The following is a 20,681-nucleotide window of genomic DNA, read 5'->3' as shown; positions in this document are numbered from 1 at the left end:
TTCTCAATTAATTAACTGTTTGTTTTGTCACATTACTCATCAACCTCCAGTATTGGATGAGAAGATACATCCTTCAACTAAAATTTTGTTAGACCAAAGCCATCATCTTCAGTCTCTGTCACAGACTGAGGCTGAACCAAATAAGTTGGTTACATATTCAGCCCATCACAAAAACAGCCAAATTCAACTCTTTGACATTGCCCAGCTCAAATCCTGCAAAAGGTCATTTATCACTGAACTCCTCATCTATCCTTTGATTATTCCAATGCCGTCCTGACCGGCCTCTAACTTTCAACCCTCCGAAAGGAGTTCTACCAAAACTCTGCTGCCCTATCCTAATTCACATCAAGTCTCATTCGCCCATCAGTACTGTGCTCGATGACCTACGAGGGTTTGTAGTCTAGCAATGCCACCATATTTAAAGTTGTGTTCAAACTCTCCATGGGATCATTCCTCCCTACCTCTGTAACTTCCACTCACTCTAAGATCTCTGGCCCTCAAATTCTGGCATTTCGCACATCCCCATGTTTAATCACACCACCATTGGCAACCATGCCTTCTTGTGCCTTGGCTCTTTAAGCTTTGGAAATCCCTCACCTCGCCAGCTCGTTCTCCTCCTTAAAACTTACCCCTATGACCCAAGAAGAAAAATCCTCAAGTTCCATTCCTGATGAGGAACAAGTGAAACAACATTGTTGGTAATGTTTCCCCCGGACATTAATTTCATATCTGTGATGTGGTAAAGGGTTGAAAATTGATACCTAGTATTGGACAGAAGTGTATAATGTTCGCGGGTTTATTAAATGACACATTTATATCGCAGGGCCACTCCTACTGGAAACTGTCTACGATGTGCCAGGGTTACTGATGCTCCTGACATTCATTCCTGCTCAGGGTTGAGAGCAGAACCGCAGCACTGAAGGAATTGGATATGCACAATCTTCCTTCAAAATTGCGTTCGCAATTTGAAGTGTCTGTTTCCAAATGGCGAGTTTCCGGAATTCTTAACATAACTAATCTTCGTAGGAATGATAAATCACCGGGCACCGTCACTGACGGGAGAACTATTAACTACTGTCATTGTTGAAAGCTCCTACAATCTTCGACTGGACTGATGCAGTTTCTGACGGTCAGAACGGGGTCAATTCTAATGGCTCTCCAGCCTTTTGCCTAATAGTTGGTTTCGATCAGCATCGGAGTTGTCTTTTGCTAGACACGATGGTTTTTTTTAAAAAGCCTAATTTGATGTGTCATTTTGCATTTAAAACTTAATACGGGGCTGTAAACTTTGAGATGAGATGGGTGCAGGCAAATTCTATTCCTTGCACTTCAGCACGTTCACGAAACTGATTGCCGAAAAGAGAACAAACACATTTTGCAGAAGTGCAGCGTTCAAGTTGCGAAATGAGCAACAGCAACGCCGCCAGTGAGATTAGCCAAATGCCGGGTTTGTGTCGCCTGGAAAACCAAGTGCGGTGTTCAACCCTTCCCCACATTGCCCGGAACACAATGTCTGCAATCTTCGGCTTTCAGCCCGCGAATGAATGAAGGATTTCGCGCAAGATGCCCGTGCTACGCTCCAGTGGCTTTCTAATCGACAGATTTATGCACACTTCTACACCTAACCCTGCGCATTTCATCTTTCCGTTTTGATTCTGACGGCCGAGGTATTGTTTTGATACCAGGGGAAAAAGGCACACAACCCTCTCGACACTGTGGTGCTCGTTATTGGTGGTGGTGGTGGTGGGGGGGGGGGGGGGATTGAAAAGCGCTGGTGATGCCGGAATCGTTTTGTGTCGGCCGCCAGCAGCTCTGATGCAGATTAATTATCCGTTTCGGCTTAGTTTACCACTCCCCTGCCCCGGGTGACCCCAGAGCCGAGCCACGTCTGAGATGGAAACTGATGAATAGAGATCAGTTACAGCGCTCTGTATCTCACCTCCTGCTCACTGAGATCTACCAAGGGCAGAGGCACAATACCTTCTGTGCAACCAACGCAATAAAGACAGCTACAGGATTGCACGGAGATACGCTTCAAAACTGCTAAATGTGGGAGAAGCCCATCCCACTGGACCGGAGTCTCTAGTTCTTGTATGGCCGCAGAACACTATCTCTATATACCCAGACACTTGTACTTCATAGGAATAAATAAACACGTTACCCGTTACAAATACATTATTTGTAAAACATGAAACACAAATCTGCATCGACGTGATTGAACAAGAGTACCTGGAAGTGGATATACCAGGATGCTAAACACAAGTCCTGTACCTCGTCTCCTGGGCCAAATTAAACAAAGGACTACGATGTGTACAGTGCAAAATATTCATTGTTTCTGGCAACAAATGCCAATTTAGAAATAGTTAATTATACCATCTGTGCCGGTTATTGCCTTTGTCAGAATTTTGCTTCTTGTTTAAGTAATGAACCATTATTGGGTCCTCACTGAAACAGACGCAAATTAAAGTTAGAAAGCGCCTTTAATGTAGTAACACATCCCAAGACATTTCACTGGAGGACGGGCAAACCAAACTGACGTTGAGTCAGATAAATAAATTCCAGGGCGGGTTGGTCACAGTAACAAGCTATAAACAGCTTCTTTAAAAGAGGGGGGAGTTGGATGACCAGCTATGATCAGAGTGAATGGCGGAGCAGACTCGAAGGGCCGACTGGCCTCCTCCTGCTCCCATTTTTTATGTTTGCGGACGGATTTCCGGAGTTTTGGGTGCAGTCAGCTGAAGGCTCGGCCTCCAATGTGAAGGGATAGGCAAGATGCCAGATGCGCAATCTCACAGGGTGTGGGGCTGCAAAGGTTACAGAGAGAGAGGGAGAGATAGAAGGGGCATGGTCGTGGAGGCATTTCAAAATCGGGATGGGGATTGGAAAGTGGCTGCCAGACTGGGAGCCAAATGTGGGTTAGCAAGCAGAGGGGTGCTGGGGGACTGTGTGAGTTAACCTTTGAGCAGCAGAGTTGGACCAACCCGAGCTCGGGGAGGGTGGACGATGGGAGGCCCAGCTTGAAGAGTATTGGATATGGAATCTCGAGATAAGAAACGGCGCGGACGAGGGGCTCAGATGAAGCTGAGGCGGGGAATGCCGAGAGTCTGCTGATGGAAGGAGGGAGTCTTGGCGATGAGGCGACATGGGGGCTGCAGCTCAGTCCAACCCGGACGCCAAGCGCCTGGAGGGTCTGGTTCAGCCTCCGAGGCTGTGGCCAGGGAGTGCAGCGGCCTCGGGTGACGGTGTGCTGGGAACCACAGCACACTAAGCTCAGGCCTTCAAACTCATGGCTTGGAATCAAATTTCCCCTTTCGGAAAATCTGAATGTGTAACCTCATTCAGAAGAACACTTTTACATTAGTGGAGGCGATTTCAACCTAGGTGGCCTCAATCCGGTATCTGGAATGAGATTGATTAGTTATACTGTTGTTTTTCTGAACTGTGAACCTTCTGTACACGCGGAGCAAAACGCAACTCAAAAATACTTCGTGTAAGAAGAGTAAAGAGTGTGCCTTGTCACCTTATTCTTCACCCGGAGCTTGGCTGCAGGATCACTTATCCAGCCCCGGTGGAGAGTTGGAGAGTCCCCCATCTCCAGGACCACCTCACTGGGGGGGGGGGGGGGGACACGCTTCAGACAGGCAAGTGCAGAATCCAGAGTGGTGTGAAGTTCCGCTGGAAGAGTAGAAAGCTCCCTTTATGGTGTCTCCGCATGCGATGCATTGGTTGGACAATCGTCAAGTGAAGTATGTCCCCGGCACCCAGCCAGCGCCCGAGGTTCTCCCCGCATCATTCACTGGTCACAATCGCGAAACTGGTCTCCTCGCCGCACCGTACCGCACTCTCTCTTCCGCTCAAATCAAACAAGAGGCTTTTTTCATTAATCCCACTGGAGTGAATACACGGGGTCTCACAATTCATACGGTCGGTTGCACACGCCGCGAGGACACGGAAGGGTGGAGGAGGAAAGTCTGCTCGCAGTTAGCGAGCGCTTGGACATTAGGGCTGCTCCTCGGGAAAATGTCCGAATAAAGCGGCTGCGGCGCCCAGCTGCCACCTCCCGGCTCCCCGCCCAGTCACATCAGCGAGCGGAGAGCTAAACTGGGAAGTTGGGGCGCCGCTTGCCTTTGCAACAAGAGCCTCGTCCAGGATTATCCCCCGATTGAAGAGTCTCGGGCCTGACTGCTACTTCCTGCCTTCAAGAATGTGGCCTCGGGAAAGAAATTAGCTTCAATAAAGCGAAACAAAATAGAATCACGTGAGCCTGGCTGCCCATTCACCAGCAGCTTCGCCCACAACTTGAGCTCAAGTTTCTGATCTTCGGGCTGAATCTGGTGGGAGGCGTTTTTTGAAAAATCGAGCACACGATAAAATAAATAGTTGTGCTCGTTTCTTTTTGCATTTTGCTGCAGCTTATTTGATGCGTCCAATCGCCTCCAGGCCGGCAACCCTTCAATCCTGCTGACATGTCGCAGCATTCCCATCCGCTCGCAACTCTGATCATTTTACATTAGATGCAAATTGTCTTTCTCCTCTCGCCAGATCAGTGCGGCGCCATAGCGGGGCGAAGATGGGACGGGGGTTTTGTTTCTTGGTATATTCATTTTCAGGGTGTGGCCGCCCTTTGCAAAACCTACATTTTAGAGAATTAGGCCATCCCTTTGCAAAGGTGGCCGTGGCCAGGCTGCTCAACCCTTGGCAGCAGCAGTTTGATACAACTGAGTGGTCACCTCAAGAGTGCCAGTTGTGTGATAGACTGGGGTCACATATAGGGCAGACCAGGTAATGTCGCAGGGTTCTACTCACTCAAGGACAATCGTGAACTAGTTGGCAGTTTCCTGACAATCTGACAGCTGTACTGGTGCCATTATTTTTTTAGTTCCAGATTTTTCAATTTGAATTTAAATTCTCCAACTGCTGGAATGGGATTTGAACTCTCAATGATTTAGGCCGCTGGATTACTGTTCCTTTAGTCCACAGGGTACTTGTCACGTGTGTTTTTCACAGCCTTCGTGGTACGAGCTTTATATGTCATTCTGCACTTTGCATTGTGTTCTAAATAGAGGAAATGTGTTTAGATGATTAAACATATTAGCGGCCAATGGAGGCACGATTTCCTTTGTATGTTCCCTTTTTTAATCGTGGTGGTTGAGGGAGGATGCTTTTCAGATGCCCTGGTATATTTCCACCATTTTGTTTCCATTGCTGATTGCCAACATTGGCAGATTTCTTCTCATTTTATCTTGTCTGGCCTTTTACAACAAGATGAAATCAAATAATTAATATTTCATTTTGCCTCCCTTTCCTGAAGGTACGGATTTGAGTAATGTTAAATTCTAAAAATGTCATAGATTTATAGAATTTACAGTGCAGAAGGAGGCTATTCGGCCCATCGGGTCTGCACCGGCCCTTGGAAAGAGCACCCTACCTAACCTCACCCCCCCCCCCCCCTCCCCTCCTATCCCAGTAACCCAACCCAACCTTTTTGGACACCAAGGGCAATTTTTAGTGGGCAGCACGATAGCATTGTGGATAGCACAATCGCTTCACAGCTCCAGGGTCCCAGGTTCGATTCCGGCTTGGGTCACTGTCTGTGCGGAGTCTGCACATCCTCCCCGTGTGTGCATGGGTTTCCTCCGGGTGCTCCGGTTTCCTCCCACAGTCCAAAGATGTGCAGGTTAGGTGGATTGGCCATGTTAAATTGCCCTTCGTGTCCAAAATTGCCCTTAGTGTTGGGTGGGGTTACTGGGTTATGGGGATAGGGTGGAGGTGTTGACCTAGGGTAGGGTGCTCTTTCCAAGAGCTGGTACAGACTCGATGGGCCGAATGGCCTCCTTCTGCACTGTAAATTCTATGATATGATCATGGCCAATCCACCTAACCTGCACATCTTTGGACTGTGGGAGGAAACCGGAGAACCCGGAGGAAACCCACGCACACACGGGGAGAAAGTGCCAATTCCGCACAGACAGTGACCCAAGCTGGGAATCGAACCTGGGATCCTGGAGCTGTGAAGCAACTGAGCTAACCACTATGAACAGATAACTCTGAACCAAGTAACCATTTTTGGATTGTTGCAAAAATAGGAGTATTAGCCCAGCTGATCCTGCATGGGTCTTTCTGTGAAACAATCACATAACAGTAGCTTTCGGCTGCAAGCTCTAGGCAACTAATAGGACTCATGGCTGAATTTCACTTTCCTTCCTCGGCCACTCAATGAAAAACTATAATTTCAGCTGTTTGCTACCCATGTCTGTGGTATGCATTCCATGTCCCAACGGTGATTTAAATTGGGAAGATTCTGCTAATATTTGATGACGTTTGACCACTGGTGATGATACATGAGGATAAACGAGGAACTCTAATCATTTTGAATACCTCCACCAGACATCTTATCCTTCTCGGCTGGTAAAAGTCCCAATTGCCCTATTCATTCCACACAAAAACCTCTCGTGGCTGATATCAATTTAGTGAATCCCTTCTGCCACTTCTCCACCCCCTTGACTGTCATCCCCAAACTATGACACTGAAAACTGGACAAGATATTTCGAACAACTAGCTAACTAATTATTTATATTGCTCCATAAAATCTAGGATATCATATGTATTTTTTCCAACAGTTTTATCAACTGCTCCTACCACTTCTAAAATATTTGTCTATCTGAACTGCTAAGTCTTCTGCTCCTGGACTACTTTTCATCGTCTTATTCAACCTCCCAAAATATATCACTTCACAATTTAGATAATGTCAGCATTCACTCACTCTGATCTGAGCCACAAGGCCATGGATTCCTGCCCGACTTGAGCACAAAGACAAAAAGGAATAGGCAATAAATGCAGTCCTTGCCAGTGACACATGCATCCCAAGAGTGAATTTTAAAAAGGCTAGGCTGACAATCTAGTGGAGTACTTAGGAAACGTTGCTCTGACAGAGACGCCTATTTTCAGAGGAGACAACAAAGTCAGGAAAAAGAAATTCCTATGATAATATTTGAAAAAGAGCACGGGTGCTCTCCCAGTACCATGACCATCCAAGATTTATCTCTCAACCAGCATAATTAAACATATTGGACTAAAGATTCAAGTACATCCATTTGTAGGTGTTCTAGGAATTACACTGCACCAAAATGGTGAGATCCAAGGGATCACTGCCTCTGACCTGTTATAGAATGTGGTGGGAAATGGGAAGGCAGGCCATGCTTCTTGAGGACATGGGGGGTATCGATGGTGATCAAGAGGGTTCTTTAATGTGGGATTATGAGGAATACTCCTGTTCTTACATTCCTACTGCAGTGGGCTCCGCATGCAGGTAAGCCACTTACCTGCTAATCTGGGAACAGGGGCTTCAAGCAGGTTTTGGGCCCCTTATTTTCATATGCACAGGACCCAAAACCTACTTCACATGAGGGTAAAGGGCACCTCTTGCATTTAACCCATATGACAGCTGAGGTATTCCATTTGGAAGTCAGGGCATGTTTCTTACCCGTCATTGTGGAGCCTTATTAGCCAGCACCTGAAAAATGGATGCTGCGTGGCCCAATTTCTCGGCCATTTCTTCATTACTCTTCGTGCGATCTTGCTGTGTACAAAGTGGCTGAGGTGTTTCACTCGGGGCATTACAACAGTGACTACCCTTGGAAAGTGTCTCATTGACCAGGAAACACTTTTTAGAATGTACTGAGAAGGTGAAAGATTCCTGTAGGAAAAATACTTTTCCGTTGTTTATTATACATTAAAATAGAACATGGTTTTAGGATTCCAATTGTATAGCCACAGTGATTATCATAGATTATCATAGAATTTACAGTGCTGAAGGAGGCCATTCGGCCCATCGAGCACCCTACCCAAGGTCAACACCAGCACCCTATCCCCATAACCCAGTAACCCCACCCAACACTAAGGGCAATTTTGGACACTAAGGGCAATTTATCATGGCCAATCCACCTAACCTGCACATCTTTGGACTGTGGGAGGAAACCAGAGCACCCGGAGGAAACCCACGCACACACGAGGAGGATGTGCAGACTCCGCACAGACAGTGACCCAAGCTGGAATCGAACCTGGGACCCTGGAGCTGTGAAGCAATTGTGCTATCCACAAGGCTACCGTGCTGCCCCAAATGTTGCGAACATAACGTCCCATATGACAGCCTGCAAGCAATCTTCCTATTTTTGTTCCCTCTATATGAATCTATCACCTTCTCAGTACATCCTAAAGTGTTTCGTGGTCAATGAAATACTTTCACTGTTATAATACCCCAAGAAAAACATCTCAGCCACGTTGTACACAGCAAGCAACAGGGGCAGCACCAAAGGTCTTTTGACAGCCTCAAACAAAATGTCAATTAATCCCCAAAAACTCATTTCTTAAAATTAAACTACATGATAACCTCGCGGACGGCGTTAAATAGAGCAGAGAGGAGCCAGGGAGCGAGTGTGCTCAGAAAGGTATTCGAGTTAATGAAAGAAAAATGGAACTAAAATCCAGATCCCAGAATCCCCTCCTGACATTCGCGGAAAGCACAAATAACATAACGCTGAAAATGTCGAAAGGTGTGTGGAAATGAGACGCAAACTTGAAACCGAGGGGCAACTAAACTCAGCCACAGCTGAGGAATGAAGACGATGGAAGGAGGAGATTCTGCTGGAAACCCCCCTGTTCACAGCAGGCGCGCAGTGACTGAGTGGACCAAATATCCCCTCAAAGAAAGAGAATTCGGCAATTCAACCTCCTGACCAAAAGTCGAAGGTAAAATCATAATCGCGATCAGCACACAGCCACCGGTGCTGAATCCCCCCTCCCCCCTCAGCGGAGTCTAAACTGAGCGAATTCACAACCCTCCCCCATGCTGGCAAGCCCACGGCACTGTGGAGCACAAACCCCAGTCACCTCCCGTTGAGCATGAATCACAATCTGCTGCACACACCACCCCCCGCCCACCACACGGCGCAGCTGGATAGACCACACACACCCTCACTGGCTGAAAGGATTTACAGTCAAGTGATGTGAAAGACGAGAACTAAAAGGCTGGAGTGTCAGTAGCCGCCGAGCACCTACGGACTGGGAGCAATGGAACAAGTGGAAAGTAAGAGGAGAGCGTGGGGGCAGGAGGGCGGCTGCCATCAAAACAGGTAACTTACATCAAAATACCCCCCCCCCCTTCTCCAAATGAGCAGAACCCGCCTCCTCCCGCTCAACATGGAATGGAGACTGCACTCCCACCCCCCTCACGAGCACGAACAACAACCCCCAACCTCAGATCGTGAATCACATCGCACCGTCCCAGCCTTCTCCGCCTCCAAGGTGAACAGGCTTTTCCCTGCAGCCCGCCCACCCGCAAAGCGAGAAGCATTCAACCCGAAACTCCCGCACTACACTAATAGCTCTCCAAGCTCCTCGGTATCTTCATACATGTCTTACCCTCCTCCCTCCCTAATGGCCCCTCTCCCTCCCCTTTCCAATCCCCTCCTTCCTGGCCCAACTCAATTATCCTCACCCTCTAACCATGCAGCATCCGATCCTGACTCTCGGTACTCGGGAAGGTCAGAAAGGATTTTGTTTGTGTGCTTTCTGAGAATAGAGTTGTCGCGGGAGCACCGCCAGTGTTCACGTCCCCCAGTGTTCACGTCCCTCCCCAGTGTTCACGTCCCTCTCAGTGTTCACATCCCTACCCAGTGTTCGCGTCCCCCAGTGTTCACGTCCCTCCCAGTGTTCACGTCCCCCAGTGTTCGCTCCCCCAGTGTTCACGTCCCTCCCAGTGTTCACGTCCCTCCCAGTGTTCACGTCCTTCCCCAGTGTTCACGTCGCTCCCAATGGTCACGTCCCTCCCCAGTGTTCACGTCCCTACCCAGTGTTCACGTCCCTCCCCAGTGTCCACGTCCCCCAGTGTTCACGTCCCCCAGTGTTCACGTCCCCCAGTGTTCACGTCCTCCCCAGTATTCACGTCCCTCCCAGTGTTCGCGTCCCTCCCAGTGTTCGCGTCCCCTCCGTGTTCACGTCACTCCCCAGTGTTCGCGTCTCCCCCCCCAGTGTTCACGTCCCCCAGTGTTCACGCCCCGCCCAAGTGTTCACGTCCCTCCCCAGTGTTCGCGTCCCCCAGTGTTCACGTCCCGCCAGTGTTCACGCCCACCCCAGTGTTCACGTCCCTCCCAGTGTTCGCGTCCCTCCCAGTGTTCACCTCCCCCAGTGTTCACGTCCCGCCAGTGTTCACGCCCCCCCAGTGTTCACGCCCCCCAGTGTTCGCGTTCCTCCCCAGTGTTCACGTCCCGCCAGTGTTCACGCCCCCCCCCCCAGTGTTCACATCCCCAGTGTTCACGTCCCTCCCAGTGTTCGCGTCCCTCCCAGTGTTCGCGTCCCTCCCAGTGTTCACGTGCCCCCCCAGTGTTCGCGTCCCTCCCCAGTGTTCACGTCCCCCAGTGTTCACGTCCCCTCAGTAATCACGTCCCCCAGTGTTCGTGTCCCTCCCAGTGTTCGTGTCCCCGTGTTCACGTCCCCCAGTGTTCACGTCCCCCAGTGTTCACGTCCCCCAGTGTTCACGTCCCTCCCCAGTGTTCGTGTCCCTGTGTTCACGCCCCCCCCCCAGTGTTCACGTCCCCCAGTGTTCGCGTCTCTCCCCAGTGTTCACGTCCCCCCCGTGTTCACGCCCCCCCCGTGTTCACGTCCCCCAGTGTTCACGTCCCCCAGTGTTCACGTCCCCCAGTGTTCACGTCCCCTCAGTAATCACGTCCCCCAGTGTTCGTGTCCCTCCAGTGTTCACGTCCCTCCCCAGTGTTCATGTCCCTCAGTGTTCGTGTCCCCGTGTTCACGTCCCCCAGTGTTCACGTCCTCCCCAGTGTTCATGTCCCTCAGTGTTCGTGTCCCCGTGTTCACGTCCCCCAGTGTTCACGTCCTCCCCAGTGTTCACGTCCCCCCAAGTGTTCACGTCACTCCCCAGTGTTCACGTCCCTCCCAGTGTTCACGTCCGTACCCAGTGTTCACGTCCGTCCCCCAGTGTTCACGTCCCTCCCCAGTGTTCGCGTCCCCGTGTTCACGTCCCTCCCATTGTTCACGCCCCCCCCCAGTGTTCACGTCCCCTCAGTAATCACGTCCCCCAGTGTTCGTGTCCCCCAGTGTTCACGTCCCCCGTGTTCGTGTTCCCCCAGTGTTCATGTCCCTCCCCAGTGTTCACGTCCCTCAGTCTTCGTGTCCCCGTGTTCGTGTCCCCCCCAGTGTTCACGTCCCTCAGTGTTCGTGCCCCCCAGTGTCCGTGTCCCAGTGTTCACGTCCCCCCAGTGTCCGTGTCCCCCCAGTGTTCACGTCCTCCCCAGTGTTCACGCCCCTCCCCCAGTGTTCACGTCCCCCCCCCCCAGTGTTCACGTGCCCCCAGTGTCCGTGTCCCCCCGTGGTCATGTGCCCCCCCCCCCCCCCAGTGTTCACGTCCTCCCCAATTTTCACGTCTCCTCCCTCCCCCCCCCCCCCCACAAGTGTTCACGTCCAGTCCAACACACATCCAGTAACCAGCGCGCTGCTTCCTGCCCTTTCACCTCTTATCCACTACCCCAGTTGCGTGTTTCAGGAAATGTATCGTGACTGTAATAAAATGCCTCGTGAATCCTACTCCGCATGGAATTATCACACTGATATCACACAAACCCAAGTTTTATTCTTGAACTCGTACAAACGGCACTTACCAAATCCCTCCTCCCAAGAGTCACTAGAATGGCCCATCAACGGCCAAACCATTTGACTGACTTTCGGTGAATATTTGGGTTGTGTGGTGAATGTGGAGGAATAAATCCGGATACAACGTTTTACGGCCTCAAGGTTCAAGTGCTGTTGTATTATTCATAACCAACTCATGAGTGACAATGCAAGCTGTCGAAAGAGCCACACAGGCTGATCTAACCACTCACACGCTGCTCTCATTTATTTCCTTGTTCGCCCCCGCTACCAGACACACTCTTTGACGCTGTAGAGAGGACACACAATTTCCGACACCGTTATACCTGCTCCAATTAAAAGTGGCCATTCAAAAGATATTTAGTCTGTACAAGAAAAAAAAATCAAACGAGATATATATATATAAATCCACCTGGAGTAACTCCTTCTCCGTGTGCCAGGTTTCTCACAATACTGTGCATTCGTGTGCAAAAACATGAATATATAGTTTCCACTCCCTATGCTGGTTCTGACACCCCGCGACCAATCGGCCCATCGAGTCTGCACCGCCATTCAATGAGATCGTGACTGACCTGATGTGATAATCCTCAACTCCACTATTCCGCCTTGTCCCTATAACCTTTGATTTCCTTACTGATTAAAAATCTGTCTACCTCAGCCTTGAATGTACCTAACGATCCTGCCTCTACAGCCCTCTGTGGTAAGGAATTCCACAGATTCACTACCCTCAGAGATGAAATTCCTCCTGATCTGTTTTAAGTGTTTTAAATCTGAGATCCTGCCCTCTGGTCCTAGACGCTCACACAAGGGCAGCACGGTAACACAAGTGGATAGCACCGTGGCTTCACAGCGTCAGAGTCCCAGGTTCGATTCCCCGCTGGCTCACCGTCTGTGCGGAGTCTGCACGTTCTCCCGTCTCTGCGTGGGTTTCCTCCGGTTTCCTCCCACAGTCCAAAGACGTGCAGGTAAGGTGGATTGGCCATGATAAATTGCCCTTAGTGACCAAAAAAGGTTGGGAGGGGTTATTGGGTTACGGGAGGGGTTAAGTGGGTCGGTGCAGGCTCGATGGGCTGAATGGCCTCCTTCTGCACTGTACCTATGTTCTCACAGTGCCATGTGGAGTGGGCCCAGATAGGGTGCTCTTTCAGGGGGTCAGTACAGACATGATGGACCGAATGGCCTCCTTCTGCACTGTACCTATGTTCTCACAGTGCCATGTGGAGTGGGCCCAGATAGGATGCTCTTTCAGGGGGTCAGTACAGACATGATGGACCGAATGGCCTCCTTCTGCACTGTAGAAATTTTGCGGATTCGATGATAAGGATGTTAATACTCTGGAAAGCTCTTTCCAGATAACTTGTCAGGGAACAATTCTGCTTCAAATAAACAGTGATAAGTATCTATCGTTTTATTCTTGACAACATCAAATTGTCTGGGCTGGAGCGTTTCAGCTATGAAGAGAGACTGGTTAGGCTGGGGTTGTTCTCCTCAGAGCAGAGAAGGCTGAGGATGGGGACCTGATTAAGGTGTACAAAATTATGATGGACATAGACATAGTAGGGGTGTCAATAATCAGGGGGCATAGATTTACGGTCAGGGGCAGGGAATTTAAAGTGGATTTGAGGAATCCCTTTTTCACCTAGAACTCCCTGCCTGAAAGGGTAGTAGAGGCGGGAACCCTCAACATTTAAGAAACATTTAGATGAGCACCTGAAACGCCACAGCAGCCAAGGCCACGGACCGAATGCTGGGAAATGGAATTAGAACAGATGGATGCTCGGTGGTTGGCACAGACGCGATCGGTCGAAGGGCCTTTTTCCGTGCTGTAAAACTCTATGACTCTAAGGTTGACTTTTTGTTTGGGGTAAATTGGGTTTAATTTATCAGGATATCATCATAACGCGCCAAGGCCTGCGAAACAGCAGCAGTGATTGTGATTCCAGAACAAGGTGAAGCATCCATACACTTCAAGCTTTTCTTTCGTATGGAACCAAGAAAAAATAAGTTAGTAGAGGCATTTATTTCTCGCGGTGGTGCAGCTGAGAGTGTATCGTGTGCGCTGTTGAACAAGAGATTCAACAATTCCCTAGCGCAAATATGGGCACTGCACTCAATCAGAATGAAACAATTTCGCAAGCAGTCAGTCTGCCGTTCCATGTCTGGCTTTGTGTCCCTGCCTCCCAAAATACGACCTTCCCTCAGCCCCAACCCAACTAAATGCTGTAATATGTCAATCAGCAACTGAGGGCCTATTGGTGATAATAGCCAATCAGCAGAAAAATCCGCCGCAGGGCTTTCTCACGCTTATATATAAAAAAAAGGTTTCATTTTACACCAAGCCATAATTAAGCCTCTATGATAAATAAATCAGTGTCTGAGAGAGGAAAAAAACAAGATTTGCAGCAAACGACCACGCTTTGATTTGCTGGATGTTCATTTCTCTTCCAGGATTTGCTGTTTTTATTTATCTTTTAGTATTGAACTGACCCATTGCCAGCGGATTCATGGGCCAGCTACTGGAAGCCGCTACGCGGTTCACAGTCCAACAGCTAACAGAGGGACCACAAACAAAGTAAATAACTTGTAACGAAAAATCAAGAGCAAGGGATGACCATAATCTAAACAAAAATGGCACATGGTGTGTTAAATAGATTTCAGCGTCAACCCTAAGGAATGGGGAGGGAGTCTTGTACATCTCGGCGTTTGCACGGAGTCCATCAATCAGCAATATGTAACATCAATCTGAGGAACACGCTCACGATGTCGCTCTTGTACACACGGCAGGCTGTAGCCACGTAAATGGTCTATATTTCGGGTTTAATGTGCTCAGGCTGGAGAATCGGATGGGAGAGAATTAGAAATGTGCAAAAACATTCTGAAACCGAGACCACGGAACACCTGGCAGAGCGATCAGGCGAGGAGCGGCTGAACGAGACGCCTCCAGTGTGGCTATCGCGGCTTCATCTCGCATTACACACGCCTGTGTCAGCAGAATGGCCCTGAACTCATTTCCTCCTCACTGCTGTACCGCCAGAGCAGAGGAACAAGAACGCATTCAACAATGGATGGCCTTTACGGAACAATCGGCAGGTTTTCTCCGCATGACGATCTAGTCAATGGGTGAAATAAAACACCCACACACGCCCGCGCAGTTATTTGGGGGATCAGCTTGCTCCTCTCGGAAAGAGCGCATGTAGCATTGTGCAGTCTGCTATCAAGAATGAAATGCAAATGGCACTTTTGAAAAAGTTTGCACTACCATTATTTTCAGAAAATTAATCGCGGCAAGTGGAACTGCATTTTAAAGTTTGAACCTGGGCCAGCCTGACATCTTTTAAACCCAGTAAATGTGCAATGGACAAAATACCTAATTTATGTGGCGTCATGTAACCACTCCCCCCCCCCCCCCCCCCCACCCACCCCCACACACACTGCTGCCAAAGCTCGTGCATTCGCACACTTCACAGGCACACAGAACAGACATGCTTTATGTGAACCAGGAGACTTGCACGTTCAATTCCCAAAGTCGATCAAAATACAACGTGTCTCTCCCACATCGTTGGCATTGCTCACTCCCAGCGAGACTCGCCCAGTCCAACCTCACTCAGCGGCCGCTGCAAATTGCTACCCACCAAAAATAAAACGCAACGTGACTGGCCTTTATTTCAATTTCGGAGTGTATTTTACAGCATTTTCCACCCAGCCTCCAGCGGTTTAAAGGGAGAGTCTCGGAACGGCATGCTGGGATGAGTGCTTTCTGATCCATTTTCAAAGCAGACAAGTAGGGATTTATTGTTGGTTCACACAGTTCCCAGACCTCTCCAGCTCTCTGGCATTTTAACCACCCCCTTTTTTCCTTTTCAGGCAGCCGGGTCTCGTTTCTCCTCCAGCTCGGTGCCTGTACGCGCGGGCTTCAGAAACAGCTGAACTTCCTTCCGTTCAGCTGCACACTGAAACAGGGAGGTCGGGTTGGAAGAAAAGCGCGCCATGCTTTCCCAACTTTCCGCCACCGCTGGTGCAGCAGCAGCAGCAGCATTTCCACCCCCTCCCCTCCGGCAGATCCAAACAACCAGAAATTTGCAAACTGCCAGAGACAATCAATCAGCAGAAAGCAGCTCGGCCAGGCCCTGCCTATCAGTCTACAGCAAACACGCTAATGCTTTGTATCACAGCGCCACATATCTTGATAGCTGCGAGGCACTGCTCTGCTCCGCTCCCTCCCGATTGTCGCAGGCGGTCTTTCACCAAACAGCTAATGTGCAAAGTCACGATGGTTCGCGCGTTCAAGAGTGCTGCACCCCCACCGTGGCCTCAGCAACACCCAGCAGAATCGCCTTGAGTGCGAACACAGAAATATGGGACATTTCAGTCAACGTGTTTTTTGGTTGCATTGTTTGGCCTTAAACGCACACAAGCAGTTCCTTCTAGACTTTCCGAGCCTGGTCAAATTGCTTTTTCTTAATTCAACTCGTGTATAACCTACACAATGAAACGTGAAAGCGCCAACCAACTGAATTATTATTAATCTGCCCGTTTTAAACACCATTCTTGTATTCACGTACCTCCACTTTACACGTTCTCAGAGTTGAATTATCATTAGTAGTTTTATAGGCCAATCCAACTCACGGACACGATAGTTATATCCAAGATTTGAACTCGCCCAACGCGATTTGCGTGGCCCTTTAACCCCCTTACAATTGGCTGTGTTCTTGTAAGAATCAGTAATTTTTTTTAAGGAATCTGTCCGTCAGTAACTATTTCTGATTTACCAGTTAATTGGGACGGCAAATGAGCCTCGCCTCAAAAAGGGCAAGGTTAGTCCAGACCAACAAAGGCAGCATTTGCTAAATTAACTTGTGGTGCTAATGTTAATTTCTAAAAAAAAACACCGGAGGTTACACATCACACGTGAAGCATGCTCGAATTTTCAACAGCAAAACAAAAATCCCATTGGGATAGAATCAAGGAAGCCAAAAATGCCGTTTTTCAAAGCAAAGGGAATAAAACAAGGGTATGGTTTGTGTAGCAACCTCGAATCTCAATGGTTATATTCGAACAATTGCTGCACCATTTGTCACTGGTCCCTGATTGCAACTCTTCCTCAATGGGTAATTTTTTCACCGCTTCCGTCGTTCACCCAGACAATTAGTCTGGTGGTATTTAGTTTACTTTTAAATTCCCCAAGGACAAAGCTAATACTGAACTTTAAATGCGTTTTGTCACTCTGCTGCCAGGTTCAGGTGATTAGAGGACAGCACATTTTGGTACATTATTAAAATGTCTCCAGTCCCTTTACAAATCAATATGAAAGCTGTTCTGAAGTCTTAACCAACCTGACTTTTCATTTTAATTGGATATATCCCATCAATTCTGACAGACAAATCTCCGTGTAGTTTCATTACCTTCAGCAGTAGGCCCAGGCCTGTTTGGATATAAAGCTGCCCATTGAAATCCTGTGAAGGTAACTGGAGATTAAAACGATTCGCTGTCGCAAGAGTACCACCAAATACCCAGTATTTGTATCAATCCCATGGGTGACTTTCAAAGAGCCTCTGGTCGCGGAGCGCTTTGTGTTCTCAATCCTACAAAGACCAAGATTATCGTCACAGATACTAAAATGGATACAGATTCAGATTCACAGCACACACGTCCTGAGATTGGCATTTTACAAAGCATTTAATAATTTGGACCAGGCAATTATAAAATGGCAAAGAACCGGTTTTATTCAAATTTATTTTTTTGACCTTTTTAAATTAATCAAATCTGGTCGATAGTAGACTTCAATATTTAACAACAGAATAGTCCAAATAGTCAACATTTTGTAACAGGTGAATCCATACAGTCCATTCTTCGACTAGTCCATATAGTTAGTATTTTAGAACAGACTAGTCCATAGAGTCTACATTATAGATTAGTCCATAGTCAATATTTTATAACGATCTGGTCCATATAGTCAATATTGTATAACAGACTAGGCAATATAGTCAATATTTTAGACGAGACCACATAGTCAATATTGTATAGACTAGTCCAAATAGTCAACATTTTATTACAGACTAATCCATATAATCTATATTTTACATAAGAACATAAGAACTAGGAGCAGGAGTTGGCCATATGGCCCCTCGAGCCGCTCCGCCATTCATTGAGATCATGGCTGATCTTTTGTGGACTCAACTCCACTTTCCGGCCCGAACACCATAACCCTTAATCCCTTTATTCTTCAAAAAACTATCTATCTTTATCTTAAAAACATTTAATGAAGGAGCCTCCTTCATTATATTTTGTAACAGACCAGACTGTAGAGTCAATATTTTATAACAGACTCGTCCATAGTCAATATTTTAAACTAGTCCAGATAGTCAATATTTTATCAGACTAGTCCATATAGTCAATATTTTAGAACAAACTAGTCAATATTGTATAACAAACTAGTCAATATTTTAGACTAGTCCATATAGTCAATATTTTATTACAGACTAGTCCTTATAGTCAATATTTTAGAACAAACTAGTCCATATAGTCAATATTTTGGACTAGTCCGTAGTCAATATTTTAGAACAGATCTGCCCATCACTTATGTTGCATGCAGATGAGCCAAGATCAGAATGCAGTCTCAAAGTAAGGGGGCATGTAAAAAAATACATATTCATTCTTGGGATGAGAGTGTGCTGGCAAGACCAGTATTCGTTGCCCATCCTTAATTGCTCGAGAAGTTGGCATGAGTGCCTTCATGAATCCCTTCAGACCATATGGTGTAAAGTACACCAACAGCGCTGTTAAAGAGGGATTTCCAGGATTTTGAACTGATGATGAAGGAACAACGATATAGTTTCAAGTCAGGATAGTGTATGACTTGGAGTTGAACTTGTTGGTGGTGTCCTTTTCTCTTTGTTGCCCTGGTTCTTCTAAGTGCTAGAGGTTGTGGGTTTGGAATGTGTCACAAAACCTCAACAAGTTCTAATGCATCATGTAGATAGTACACACTGCTGCCACCATGCACCAGTGGTGGGAGGAATAAATGCTTAAGGTGGTGGATGAGGTGCCAAGTGGATTGCTTTGTTTTGGATGCTATCAAGTTACTTTAATGTTGCAGCTCTCATCATTAGAGAGAGAATAATTGGAACTGACCACATAGACATAAATAAGCCCTGTTTTAATGTTATATATATTCCACCATTATTTTGTATAATGAGTTGATTTTATAAGGATTATAGTCCAATCATGAAAGGTGTTGCAATTTGGGCAAATTATTTGATTGGAGCATAGCAGTACATGGATAGAGTGGGGAGGTGCACAAATTGTATATTGTGACACCATTAGTGGCAAAAGGGTGATGCAACAACATGCCAAGTATTTAAATACAGTTTCAAATACAATCTCGAAAACAAGGACTCCTACATTAGACTCCTATTTATTGACTACAGCTCCGCCTTCAACACCATAATCCCAGCCAAGGTCATATCAAAGCTCCAAAACCTAGGACTTGGCTCCCCACTCTGCAACTGGATCCTCGATTTTCTGACCAACAGACCACAATCAGTAAGAATGAACAACAGTCCACAATAGTCCTCAACACCGGCGCCCCGCAAGGCTGCGTACTTAGCCCCCTACTCTACTCCCTGTACACACACGACTGCGTGGCAAAACTTGGTTCCAACTCCATCTACAAGTTTGCTGACGATACGACCGATAGTGGGCCGGATCTCCAATAACGATGAGTCCGAATACAGGAAGGAGATAGAGAACCTAGTGGAGTGGTGTAGCGACAACAATCTCTCCCTCAATGCCAGCAAAACTAAAGAGCTGGTAATTGACTTCAGGAAGCAAAGTACTGTACACACCCCTGTCAGCATCAACGCGACCGAGGTGAAGATGGTTAACAGCTTCAAATTCCTAGGAGTGCACATCTCCGAAAATCTGTCCTGGTCCACCCACGTCAACGCTACCACCAAGAAAGCACAACAGTGCCTATACTTCCTCAGGAAACTAAGGAAATTCGGCATGTCCACATTGACTCTTACCAACTTTTACAGATGCACCATAGAAAGCATCCTATCTGGCTGCATCACAGCCTGGTATGGCAACTGCTCGGCCCAGGACCGCAAGAAACTTCACAGAGTCGTGAACACCGCCCATTCCATCACACGAACCTGCCTCCCATCCATTGACTCCATCTACACCTCCCGCTGCCTGGGGAAAGCGGGCAGTATAATCAAAGATCCCTCCCACCCGGCTTACTCACTCTTCCAACTTCTTCCATCGGGCAGGAGATACAGAAGTCTGAGAACACGCACGAACAGACTCAAAAAGAGCTTCTTCCCCACTGTTACTAGACTCCTAAATGACCCTCTTATGGACTGACTTCATTAACACTACACCCTGTATGCTTCATCCGATGCCAGTGCTTATGTAGTTACATTGTATATTGTGTTGCCCTATTATGTATTTTCTTTTATTCCCTTTTCTTCTCATGTACTTAATGATCTGTTGAGCTGCTCGCAGAAAAATACTTTTCACTGTACCTTGGTACACGTGACAATAAACAAATCCAATCCAATCCAATCCAATATAAATGTGGTCATGTAATTGAAGAAGTTGTTGGTAGGTGCACACACAAGTGATTTCTTTGAACATATTAGTCATCACTTGACGCCTTGCATATGGGACTAGGGGCTTTTCACAGTAACTTCATTTGAAGCCTACTTGTGACAATAAGCGATTTTCATTTCATGTGGAGATCAGGTTAATTTATCCCAAATATGCGGATGTAATTCAGGCCCCATTTTAACTTCATGCTTTTTATTGTTGTTTGATATTGTTCACCAATGTATTTAGACTTATGAAGCTCGGAATTATTAGTTAAAGCAAAGCAGTTTCTCTGCAGCACCAGGAGAAGCAACAATAAGGTGAATCAGTGGTGGCACAGAAATAGGAGGGTGCAGTTCAAATTTTAAAAAATAAACATTTAGAGTACCCAATTATTTTTTTTTCCAATTAAGGGGCAATGTAGCATGGTCAAG

The 20,681-nt window shown here is 47.4% G+C and overlaps 1 protein-coding gene across 8 annotated transcripts in view; it reads right to left on the bottom strand.

Annotated features, from left to right (window-relative positions):
- bcor (BCL6 corepressor) overlaps positions 1-20,681 on the bottom strand; it is a 471,432-nt gene that overhangs the window by 187,202 nt on the left and 263,549 nt on the right. For 2 of the 8 annotated variants that reach the window (XM_072513872.1, XM_072513873.1), the window contains exon 1: positions 3,521-4,375. The exons of 5 other annotated variants lie outside the window; for them this stretch is intronic. In XM_072513872.1, coding sequence (XP_072369973.1) covers positions 3,521-3,592 — 72 coding nt within the window. In that variant the 5' untranslated portion in view covers positions 3,593-4,375. Of the gene's footprint in view, positions 1-3,520; positions 4,376-17,060; positions 17,241-20,681 lie in introns of those variants that run through there. One more of the 8 variants, XM_072513876.1, reaches the window with a different exon arrangement.

This window comes from Scyliorhinus torazame, chromosome 8, assembly GCF_047496885.1.
Source record: "Scyliorhinus torazame isolate Kashiwa2021f chromosome 8, sScyTor2.1, whole genome shotgun sequence".
In the NCBI taxonomy this organism is placed as follows: domain Eukaryota; kingdom Metazoa; phylum Chordata; class Chondrichthyes; order Carcharhiniformes; family Scyliorhinidae; genus Scyliorhinus; species Scyliorhinus torazame.
Note: the sequence above shows the minus strand (reverse complement) of the source record. Positions and strands in the feature narration are given on the sequence as shown.